The 12,762-nt window shown below is 36.7% G+C and overlaps 1 protein-coding gene across 2 annotated transcripts in view; it reads right to left on the bottom strand.

Moving 5' to 3' along the window:
* Positions 1 to 598: 598 nt before the first annotated feature.
* Positions 599 to 12,762, bottom strand: part of verm (LDLa and CE4_CDA_like_1 domain-containing protein vermiform) — a 43,111-nt gene continuing 30,947 nt past the window's right edge. Inside the window, exons 3-7 of one of the 2 annotated variants that reach the window (XM_069842072.1) lie at positions 10,362 to 10,474; positions 8,872 to 9,021; positions 6,699 to 6,814; positions 2,739 to 3,545; positions 599 to 1,743 (exon numbers count right to left, since the gene is read on the bottom strand). In XM_069842072.1, coding sequence (XP_069698173.1) covers positions 1,513 to 1,743; positions 2,739 to 3,545; positions 6,699 to 6,814; positions 8,872 to 9,021; positions 10,362 to 10,474 — 1,417 coding nt within the window. In that variant the 3' untranslated portion in view covers positions 599 to 1,512. The remainder of the gene's footprint in view (positions 1,744 to 2,738; positions 3,546 to 6,698; positions 6,815 to 8,871; positions 9,022 to 10,361; positions 10,475 to 12,762) is intronic. The other variant, XM_069842071.1, reaches the window with a different exon arrangement.

The following is a 12,762-nucleotide window of genomic DNA, read 5'->3' on the forward strand; positions in this document are numbered from 1 at the left end:
TAAATATGGGAAATGCGTGTTATTATTCGGTTGAGAAGCTTTTATCATTCAGTCTGCTGTCAAAAAATCTGAAAGTTAGAATTTATAAAACAGTTATATTACCGGCTGTTCTGTATGGTTGTGAAACTTGGACTCTCACTCTGAGAGAGGAACATAGGTTAAGGGTGTTTGAGAATAAGGTGCTTAGGAAAATATTTGGGGCTAAGCGAGATGAAGTTACAGGAGAATGGAGAAAGTTACACAACGCAGAACTGCACGCATTGTATTCTTCACCTGACATAATTAGGAACATTAAATCCATACGTTTGAGATGGGCAGGGCATGTAGCACGTATGGGCGAATCCAGAAATGCATATAGAGTGTTAGTTGGGAGACCGGAGGGAAAAAGACCTTTAGGGAGGCCGAGACGTAGGTGGGAGGATAATATTAAAATGGATTTGAGGGAGGTGGGATATGATGATAGAGACTTGATTAATCTTGCACAGGATAGGGACCGATGGCGGGCTTATGTGAGGGCGGCAATGAACCTTCGGGTTTCTTAAAAGCCATTTGTAAGTAAGTAAGGAGTGTTCTAAAATGAATGATTTATAACACACAATTGTATATATCAATAACATTTTATTTCACACACAAGTACAATCATTAATTTAAGATTATTGTTTACTAGTCTCATGCTTTCTTGAAATCTACAAAAGAGACATTAATAGTCAGAGCTCAGAATACTTCTGTAGCCAATCATCGTGGCTGCTTAGCAACTTTCTCTCTGAACGTATAAATGCTATGTAAAAAAGGAAAACAATGTGTGTGTTCACTTATAAGCTAGAGAGAAAGTTGTTTCGTAGCCTTCGGCGTTATTGACAGTTTGTACTCCCGGTAGTCCGGTTGGATCCTCTCGTTCTCCCCAGTTTATGCGCAGCGTAGTAACAGGAATCATAAAAAATTGTAGTGGAGAGACTAGACGGATAGGTTGTCCTGCACATCCACTGCGCAAAAATTTTCTCTAGTTGATGGCCTTGTGATTAATTCACAAAGCGCCTTGTTTGGACCAATACTGCAAATTCCTCTCACTTTCACATGTTGATGGTGGTAGTACTAGTTCATTTCCGTAAATGGCTTTACTTATGAAATGTTTTTGTTATTAACACATATTTTGTAGACCAGTCCATTCTATTAACAGAATGTTTGTCCTTCGCATTTACATTTCTAAAAGACAGGATACTTCAATTTCAGAATTCGCTTCACTCACACACTTATTCGAATGTAAAAGTTGCACGCGAATTGGTTTCAATAATAAGAGGAATGAACCTGATTTACAGTAGTCATCGTATAGCCTGAATTCTGAAGTTCGGTTGCACAGCCGGCTGAGAATAATTCCACAATTATTTCTTTAATTAATTCTTCTCCTTCTATCGTGTCTTCTGTTCCTCAGAGATCAAGCTTTTCCTTAACCACTGCACATGGTTTTGATGTTATTTTGATGTTTTTGAAATGAGAATGCTTTTATTTAATATATTATTTTGCGGAAAAGCCGTCACCAGTGGGATCCAGGATCCAAGGATAATTGTTAGGGCATTCCATGCAGGTGAAGAGACGGAGGGTCTCTCCAGGGAGCTCGCGGGTGGTCAAGGGGCATGCATTGGGTAGAGAACAGTAGGGCTGGCCCTTGACGTCACACTTTTCTTTCCATTCCTGGAAGTCTCGTAGTGATGTCAGTTCAGTGGGATTCTGCATCCATTGGATAACCTGTGAAAGATCAAACACATTTAATATTATATCAAATAGGACTAAATACAGGATGGAAGTGAGATAAACCTGCAGATTTCCAGAGCGAATAGGAGGGTGTTAAAACATTTGGAAAAAAAAAAAAACATTTATTTCTGAAAAAAATAAATAAATTTTCCACCAATATGGTATTACACTTTTTTCGTTATATACAACATGAGCTATTCGCTCTGAAAATCTGTTTAAGATTGAACACAGAGGAAAATAAGCAGCTTGGAAAAAGGCTTCAGTAGAGTTTTTCTCCAAGAATATGTTTATATCATTTTCTAGGAAAAAGAAACTGAAGTCTTAAAATTCAATAGATCCAGGCTCAAATAATGCTGCATCTACTTGAAGGGCACTTTCATTTCAGGAATAATCTACACATTACCGTATCATGAACTATTATTATGAAAGTAAGTTCAATCTGTAATGCATTATACTCGACTGTGAGGAATCATCAAGCAGAAGAATGAAGTTTACTGGCATAAAACTGAACTAGAAACTATACACAAAATACGTTAAATTACGTCTAGATTTCGCTAAGGCATTGGAATTTGTGGAAAGATTGATGAAGATACGAAAACAAAGGAACGTAATACCACAGTCTAGTATATACAGTCACGAAGCTTGAGTTGTGAGGGTGCTAGGAACAATAGACTGTGCTGGTACTATTTAGCATTGTCTGTAATGAGGCGATATTAGCGATCCTAGTGGTGAGCAGCTATCTATGGATGCATATTTACTACGTATTGAGCTTCGTGACTGTATATACTTGACTGTGATAATACTCTTTCAAATGTCGGAGTGATTTATGTGTCAGAAAGGCGGACTGCCATTTGATATTTCGTTCCATTTCAATATAGAATTGACGCATTGTAAGGAGCCTATAATGATTAGGCCTACATAGGCTAGCCATAAACAAAGGACGAATAGTTAGATTAGAAAAAAATCGACGGCCTAGAAGAGACACGTACCTGCAGCATGGTCACGAAGTAGACATCGTTACGGTCCAACATCTCCTCGATGAAGCGAATCAGCTCATCCTTGAACTCCTTCTTGCTCTTGAGCCATGAAGCGTGGAAGTGGAGGCCGAGAGGAGCACGGTTTGAGTTGAAATGGCGATTGAAGTTGTGACGCAGGAGCCGGGCGAATTGCTCACCAGTCTGGATGTTAGAGCAGGAATCTACCATGTGACAACCTGGCAGGGACTCGTCGAAAGTTGGGTCATCACGACGATCCAATTCGTTCATCACCATCTCCCATACTGGATGACTCCTGCTGGGGCAGTTGTGAGCGTTGCCGTTACACTTGTGAGGCATGCGGAAGTACAGAGTGTAGGGCCAGATGGGAACGCGTCCCAGAGGAGCCGTGATGGAGGCGTCGTACACGAAGAACTGGTCTGCCATCATCTCGAACTGCTTGTTGCCACCGACTCTCAGATAAGGTGCTCGCATGCCGATGATGGAGCCGTCGGTGATGTTGGCGAAACGTTCGATGATAAGTCTGGCTCCTGCCATTTCGGCCAGCCAGTCGTCGTAAGTTCCGCTGGTCCAGTAGTTGGGGTCATCCTTGTGTGTGAGCGAGAACACTCCGATCTCGTGGCCGCGCCTGTGCAAGTCTTGAACTGCTGAATAGTTGGTGTATTTGTGGGATACGAAGTAGGTGCCTCGGATCTGGCAGCCGTTCGGGTTCTGGCGCACACCGTTGAAGATCTCTTCATACAGGTCGATATTGTCGACGTTGACGGCTCCGTTGAATGTTATGGTGATCATTTGAGGTACCTGCATACAAATTTTAAATTATTTCTTTTGAAATGTTACCCTCAATGATTTACATGCATGTCGTTGGCTCGTCAAAATATGATCAAGGACGACAGATTTTTATCAGTTCTTTGCATGGTTTATTTAGGAAGGGAAATAAAATTAGAGTTGACAGTTGAAATTCGTTTGAGGGGGATGCATTTTAAGAGATGATCAAAATTCCTAGCACAGTTTACTTCTGGATAGAAAATGAAACAAGAGTTCACGTGTTCAAATTCTGCCGAAGTCAGTGGATTTTAAATAACTATGACACTGCAGACTTGATGCTTTCTCCGCGTTGGTTATGGAATAAATCTTCTCTGGTTTTCAGCCAGGTGAGTTGGAAGAAACAATCCTACTCACCTGGCTGAGAACCGGAGAAGAATTCTGTGGTGTTCGGGTAAAGGGGTATAAGTCATTTTTTTGAGCAGATGGAATTTTGTTCCCAAGATGAACATACAAGTTAAATTATACAAGTGGGTGTGCAAAAATCGAAGAATACTAGCAGTTGATGTGTTTTATTTGTGTAAAAAATTATTTGTAACAAGGGTTCTAAGTTTAATTTTCATTTATCTCTGAACTCATTTTTATGACTTATCTCCCTTTACCCAAACACCACAGAATTATTCCAACAGTGACATTATTTACATAATTGCCTTCAAAAGGGTAGTAACACCAGGTGTCCTGTGTTGTACGTTCATTGTAGGCTATACAGAAATTAAAACTATATTTGATTTAGAGTATAGTAAAATCCCTCGTATCCGGCACTCAACCGGCAATACCAAAACAACGGCATTTTGGCTAGGCCAAAAGAAAGTCATTCATGCGAAAGGGAAGAGTCGAAGATGTGAGTGGTTTTCGTGGATCGCACATGCCGCATTTTGTTTACTCTTTACATTGTGCAAGCGTGACAACATAGAGAACCCCGTTATGTTCCTGGAGATCGGTATGCTGCCACTTGGGCCTTGCAAACAATTCGCAGAGACGATATCTTTAAATTTACCACTTGAACTCGCTCGTTCGAAGGGGTGCTGGACGAGTCTAAAGAGCAAAGTATGAAATACTCTGTTCCTACAGCACGTAAAAGTTTCAATCGAGTGAGTGAGCCGTGTATACACGTCTCGACTATGCTAATGTCTACTGCAGCACTCCTTCGTTTCGCCTCGATGCCATCTTGAAATCAGCGTCATCTTTTCGTGCATAATTCCCTTCATATTTCCTGTTTCACCGCGTTATAGGTTGCGCTGGAGAAGGGGAGGAGAAGATGTTTTCCCTACAGCTGCTCGCAGTTTCCCAAGTGAGTTTGACATTAGCATAGTCGAGACGTGCATACACGGCTCATGACAGATAGTATTTATAAACAAGAAGACACTAGAGATATGTTAAAGAGGTTCAAATCATCGAGCGCTACTTCATCTTCACAGTTGCGACGTTGGCTACACTGCTCTTCACGTCACATGGTCGCTATTTAAAATTGCCATAAGGTTACGAAAACGTTTAGTATTTTTACGCTATTATGCATTACAATAAATTATTAACTGATTAAAATACATTAACGTATTAAGTACTAAAAATAAACATTGTACGTACTTCAAAACTTTATTTTTAAATATCTATACCTATACCCTATATGAAAATTACTAAATTTAAAGATGGAAAAAAATTTTTTTGTGCAGTACATTATGTCTTTACATAACCTATAAACGTATTTTCCAATTATCCAGAAAATTAGTTATCCTGCACTGACTTTGTCCCAAGTTGCCGGATACGAGGAATTCTACTGTATTTCAGATAAAATTATCTAGCAAACTACTTTGCAAACAGACGTTTTTGCGCGTCAAGGTCTGAATTGAGTCTGAGAATATTCATGCAGAAATCTCATAAAACCGCAGAGATCAATAAGGAATAATAAAAGAGGAAATATAGAAAACTTAGCACCTGGAACATTAAATCAATATTTCCGAGAGTATTTCGGTTTATGCTACAATTATTATTATTATTATTATTATTATTATTATTATTATTATTATTATTATTATTATTATTATTATTATTATAGCACTCCAGTGTTATCGCCATATTGGCATCTCACCGCCTCTGAATAACATAATTCAGAAGCAGTCGTTAAATAAAGAATAACTAATTGTCTTTTCTAGTGAAATCAAAATTAGGAATCTCTTACAATTAAAAGAAATGAAATTTACGTCCCAATTTTGCATTCAGACGCCACAAGACATTGTGAATAATAAGAGTATTAGAAAGAGAGATTGAAATTACACGAGCTGTGTATGTAGCCTATGCAATTAAGAGGTTCTGTAAGTACGCAAATTTGTTGTTTAGTCAACTGTCCGAAGACAGGTTTGCACCTCACAAGTGATACCAACATGACACCACTCATGAAGTAACTAGGCCAGGAGATAATGGGGTAGAGTTGAGTTCCTTTCCCCCTCCATTGCGTAGTACATCGTCGATTAGCTCCATATTACTAATCGGACTTCAGATGTGTACAAACAACTTATTGTTCTTCCTCTGACACATATTGTCAAGTGAGATGTACTGCCTGATTATAGATGTACGTATCAGCCAGAACCTCAATCAGAAGTTTACGCAAATTTATTAAACTATAAAAACTAATAATGGTATATTAAATGTGTAGAGGAGAAAACGGGGCAGATTCAAATTCGTCAGGTTACGGAATAAAATTTCGATTCAGTGGAGGAGTTGATTCCACAGAGCGATGACCATACCTGCAGCATAGCAAAAGGGGATCTGAATTGATTCCCAGATGTTACAGTAGATAGTCCTTTTTTAAATTAACCTAAGTTGTTTTAGGGGAAGATGAATGCCGAACTACACGTGGCCATCTATCTTACAGCTCACGTAGCTAGTTCATCAGCCCCACTACCCCTTTCAAGCAGGCGCATTAGAATATTACCACAGTCTAGTATATACAGTCACGAAGCTTGAGTTGTGAGGGTGCTAGGAACAATAGACTATGCAGGTACTATTTCGCATTGTCTGCAATGAGGCGATAGTAGCGATCCTAGTGATTAGCAACTATCTATGGATGCAAATTTACTACGTATTAAGTTTCGTGACTGTATATACTAGACTCTGATGTTACTGTAGTCTCACCTGGTTCGGTTCGATGGCTCCGGGAATTCTGGTGCCGTCAGCAGAACAGAAACAATCTGGCAGGGTACACTGGTTGGGATCGCAGTCTGGTGCTCTGTTGGGATCTGTCTCCACAGCTGTATAAGAAAAGAGAATTTTGAAAAATTAGTTAAATAAGATATAAAAATAGATAGTAAAAGCAGTCACAAATTTATTAAATTTCAAATATTGTTTAAGAAACAGGCTTCTTTTGAGGCAAAAATGTTACAGTTGTTTAACTATGAATCCAGCCGACCTCTGTTCGATATCTGACAGAGAAATGGAGATTTATTTTTCTTTCATAGGGCTGGATGTATGTCCCATGTCCTGTGTTGTTTTAAAGCGAGGGTTTTGCGCCATATTGGCTATGAACAGAAAGACTCCCTAATTTTGAATGATATATTGACTCAAAATCTTCACGGATGAGGACGGAATAAATTGAGCTGCGTCATTAAGGAAGTGACTGAGCTTATTGTGACCAATTGATGAATATAGTTAACAGATTAGAACTCTGAAGTTTCATTTATTGGTAGAAACCATCTATGATACTCTTCATACACCTTATCACAAGCCTCGTGGTCTTCTTCACCATGTTCACTTCATCTTCAGAAGAGGCTAAACAATTAAAAATTGGATCCGAGAGTTCCTCCGAGTTTACATCTAATTGAAGAAGTCATGATCTCATTTACAAAAAAAAATATGAGTTTTGTTAATCAGAATTTTTTTTTGGGCGGAGGTAAACTACACACACTTTCAGGTATACATTTTTTTCCCGTACCTTTGCTATAAACTTGTGGTATGTAATCTGCACACGCAACAAAACCTAGGTGGTAGGGGTCGTATGTAAATTACACACAGCATGAGTCGGGTTATTTTTTTAATAAATGACGTGTAAATCGAACGCAATGTTACGGGTGACAAGCACAATTGACTTACGCAGCTTGTAATGGAAGGAGAGAGGTAGTGTATGAGATAGACTGATTTGGGCGGATTGTTACGCAGCAGTTCAACATAAATTAGTATTGGTCCTTGAACACAGTTGTTTATAAGTGCTATTCATGCTGCTATAAACGATGTATGGAGTAAAGCCAATGTCACTGGATGTAGATTCCACCTAAGTCAATTTTGGCTTCGTCAGATTAAAAAAATATGCTTTCATAAAGAAATATAAACATGATTCTGAAATAGGCAGATGGTTAAAACTTGTGTCCAGTCTACCATTTTTAAACCCACATGAGGTTTCCGACTGTTTTGTATCTGATTTAGTGGTCATTAAGCCACAAGATGAAAGACTATATAAATTTTGTGACTATTTAGTAGACGATGACGCTACCTTTCCTCCTTCAATCTGGGCAGCTAAAACAGAAAGCTTGCAGGATATAACTGCCTGTACGTATTTTCATATTAGATTCAACAAGACATTTTACTCTGCTCATCCAGATATTTATACTTTTACAAATAGGTTAATTGAATTTCAAATAGACAAAAGTGAATATTCAGGGGATATCTACTGCTGCAAAGAAACTATGGAGATAAATATAAAAGATTTTAATGAGGGGCATATAGGCCTATCTCTAGTGGAATTCAGCGAGCAAAATATCACCTACCAATATAAATTATTGGTTAATACGTTACTATTGTAATAATGAGTATATTCAAAGTAAATATATGCCATTATAGTTCTGTGTGCAATTTACATCCTCTTTTTATTACCTGGGTTGTTTGCGTGTGCAGATTACATATCCAAAATCGGTGTGTGCAAATTACATGTGTGTAAATTACCTTCTTTTAGATAATATACCTGAAACGTGTGTGCAGTTTACCGCCAACGATTTTGTTTTAGATAAATAACTGTAAAGGTAAAGAAAAATGATGTTTGTAAAACGTAATTAGTGTTTATTTAGGTTAAATTTAAGCGTCGCTGTTAATCTATCCCCAGTGTAAATACCAATGGGTGTACTTTTCTGCAATTTCAAAGTTTCAAACTGCACGATAACTAAAAGATCCAGAGGAAAACCGATTTCAGATTTGAAATCAGCAATGAAAAAATACATAGAAACAGTTGAAAAATTTCACACAAGAAAAAATGAGAAAACAATTTGTTTCCGAGAGTAATCCGTGTAGAAATACAATGACTGCGAAATGAGATACTTACTGCAGGCATTTTCGTCTGACTGGTCCTTGCACTCGAACTTGTCATTGCAGAACAGCTCCTTGTCGATACATTCGCCGTTACCGCAAGAGAGTTTCCCCTCGGGGCATACGGGTTCATCGGTCTTCAAGATGGGTAACACTTTCCTTGGCTCTGTGCAAAAACATGAGAATTAAGTTTCCTTGCGGTTGTTTTCACAAGCCTTCGTGACCTTTAGATACGCGTCCCTAATCTCATTAGCTACAACCTCTCTTAAAGGGAACGATATTTAATCAAATGTCACTGTACGGTTTCATTTTGTGCCACTTTAAGGCGACTCCCCTCAAGGTAGTTTATGTAAGACACAGAAGGTTGCAGAAGCTAAGGTAGTAAAAAAAGATCATTCTCAACGTTAAATAGAAAACACAAATATAAGTAACACATAAAAAAGATGAATAGTTAAAAGAGGGCACGCAGTGAAGTACTTTTCTTTCTGGCGTGTGAAAGTTGACACGAAAGAATGAATAAAAGAGAGAACATTTAGATTTATTGTTAGCAGTGGAGAGAGAATCCTGCAGTTAAAATAGAATGCCAGGAGTGCACTTAGACAAATGAATAGCGGTGCGTTTTATGTGAAGCCATTGATTACAAGATGGAAGTAGAACGATTTGGAACTTAAAAAAAAAATATTTTTTATTATACTGATGTATTAATTATATCATGAGGAAGATTGTAATGAGAACGATATAATGCATATTATTTAGGTCACATAAAAATTAATTAACACACACAAGATAGATTGTCACCATTAAATTATTACAATAATGTATTACGTAAAAGACTGAAACTTGTTTCATGTTGTCTACTTTGGTTTTCTTTGAATTTAACTTATTGAAATATTTTAATGGCACTGCAATAACATCAAAATAAACTTACATTTTACTACAATTATTTATTGAAAATGTAAAGAATATTTGATGTTTTATCGCACAAAAGTACAGAATTATATTTGTTACAGTAAAAGAAATATTAATAGAATTACTTGTTAGTACTCCAGTAAGAAACAAAAAGGTTAAACCCGACACCTCTGTTAATAGAGCAAAAGAAAATGTTAATATTTATGAAATAGGAAACATTAGTACAACTAAAACAGTATGTTAGGTATGAAATATAGACTGGAATCATGCAGGAGATGCAAAGCGTCACTATACTACAGATAATAAAAGGGGACACCTCATACGTCTATACAAAACAGTGAAGAAGCCACTACATATCGTAAATTCCCTTCTACTGAACTTTGATACTCATGCACAAATATTTCCGTTTCCTGTCTATAATATAATATCTGAATCCAACCGGGAAATGCCAATCAAATATACATGTGACTACCAATGACCCTACTGCTAGGTAAATAATACTGTGGTGAATATAAGCAAAATAATTTCCGATTCCCTTTGAAATTGTTGTCGAATCGACCGCCACCTCCATCTTGACTCACTGGAATTGTCACTTACTCTCAAGTCGGTCACAGTTGTTCACTTTACCCTTCCAATCACATGTTTGCTTATCAACGTCGAAAGCCAATCCGGAGGGACAACTGATTTGCTTTATACCAGATTTTGTGCACCTGATAAAGAAAATAAATAACAAAGGAAGCTTATTAAGTGTTAAAAATTTCAGAAACAGTAAAATGTCACTTGATACGCCATTTGAATTAACGCGTTCAGTCCCGTTTCTGGAGCTTGTATTTATTTCTTACTACGTAGTATATAACTCAATAGTTAAAGTTTTATCGAATACTCTCAAATGAGATCCATGAGCCTTATTCGTATTTTGTTATAATAGCCTAATTATAATTTTACCTTATAGACGTTTAATTTTTACTTATTTTTTGCAAGACTATATCTTCTGATGCAAAATATAAATTTTAAATAGATGTTACGGCTGTTGAATTTGATAAAGGAGGCAGTTTGAAGACCGAATTAATTGTAGAAAATTGACAGATAGTCCGATAATTATTGTGGAAAAGAGATAAAAGTGCATTATGCAACGAGCCTATAATGGTAGTAATTAAGACGCAAGTATATTTGTTTATGAAACGAGAGCAAGCGAGTTTCATAATTTTCATACGAGCGTCTTAATTACCATTAAAGGCAAGTTTCATACGAGTTTTTATGCTCGACCATATTTCTAACTTGAAATTATTCAAAATTAAGTCTTATGGTTATGTGCGAACTGACCTGAATTGTGAGATCTGCGCAGACGCGAAAGTATTGATTTTTTCCGAGGCCGAATGTCATTGACCTTGACAGAGAATAAGATGAACATTAGTCTGATATAACCTGGAAATTGATTTAGAATTGAAAAACGAGATGACAAACTGAATTTATTTGAATATTATTTACAATTAACGCTAATTATTATAGTAACAGAACATAACCTTCTGCGACAGTATTGGATTTCCAGCCTCCGTGACTTTTCGCTAATTGTTTTTCGATTGCATATCCGAGAATAATCGATACTTGCGGTTTTATAACGGTACAAAGCTGACTTGTCATTGGCTGAACACCTGAACTTTAATGAATAGGTGTACTTTAATGACATGCATTAAAGGACTGCTACCAGGTGTATAATTACTACATTTCGGCATGGTCGAGCATAAAATTAGTAATTTCAGCAGAATTAAAAATTAACATGGTAGTGCTCATCTTAGGATTTATATACGCGTTCGATTGCAATATAATTTAGATATTATAAAGAATTGAACCCTAACCTTAAAAGAGGAATCTTTCTTTATAATTAAACACATTTTTACAAAATTCTTCGGTTGTTTGTTTTACATAGTATCCTATGGAATTTGTGGGAACATAATCTTATTTTAGACAATTTTGTCGCTTGTTTATGTTATAATATGTGACTAGTTGCAGGAAATGGGACCTGAAGTCGGATTTTTCATTTTTTTTTTGTGGTTTCGAAAAGAGGATGAAATACTGAGCATTTTAAAAAAATTCATGGTTCTAGGTGCTATAGTTTTTAATATATTACTTATTGAATATTGATATTACATTATGCACTTTTCGAGAAAATGCAAATTAAAATTTTCATTTGTTTCCTTAGCAACTATAAGAAAGATTTAAGTATTTAAGCACTGTGTAAAACTACGTCCTTGTTTAGTATGTAAAAAAAGCCTACAGGTAGCGCAAGATGTCAAAACATAGAAATCCAGTTTTTACACCGCAAATTCGTTACTTTGTTCTCTTGTAAAATTTCCTTTCACGACTTTAGGTCCCTTTTCGCGCAACGGGTCACATATAAGTAAATTCTAACGTTTTGTAATATCTGGCAATCATAAGCGTAATTTCAGACTAAACATTCGGTATTTTTTCGCAATCTGTCATCTTTACGGACGAAATTAAACCTTCTACTTGTAAGGATTCAAAATCTTATATCGCTTATAATATTTATATGTATTGATACCGTGTCACATTCCTCAAACGATTTAAAACTGCATGATTTTACAAATAAAATAATTATGTTGTTGCACGTTGTATGCTTTTACTGTCATGATATTTATCCACTTGACGAAAAATGCAATTGAAAGATTTGTCTGGACGTCCATGATTCTATACAATTCACTATTGAAGCATGTATTTTTTTATTTATGAATGTTGCAAGTTTATTAAGTTGCGTCAAAATCCGTTCCGTGCAAGTCGATGTTTTTCCCCGCAATCGCACGAACAGAGAAAGGTAGACAAATCGGTCACAATACCTTTTCTTACACATATGCATCGAAAAAAGTAAACTCGATATTTTTTAATGAAAAGGAACTGTATTATACCGAGAATTTAGTTCCCATTACATACCGAATCACCGAGGCGTATCTTTTGTGACATTTTATGCTGTTTCTGCTATTGT

This window comes from Periplaneta americana, chromosome 12, assembly GCF_040183065.1.
Source record: "Periplaneta americana isolate PAMFEO1 chromosome 12, P.americana_PAMFEO1_priV1, whole genome shotgun sequence".
Taxonomy (NCBI): Eukaryota; Metazoa; Arthropoda; class Insecta; order Blattodea; family Blattidae; genus Periplaneta; species Periplaneta americana.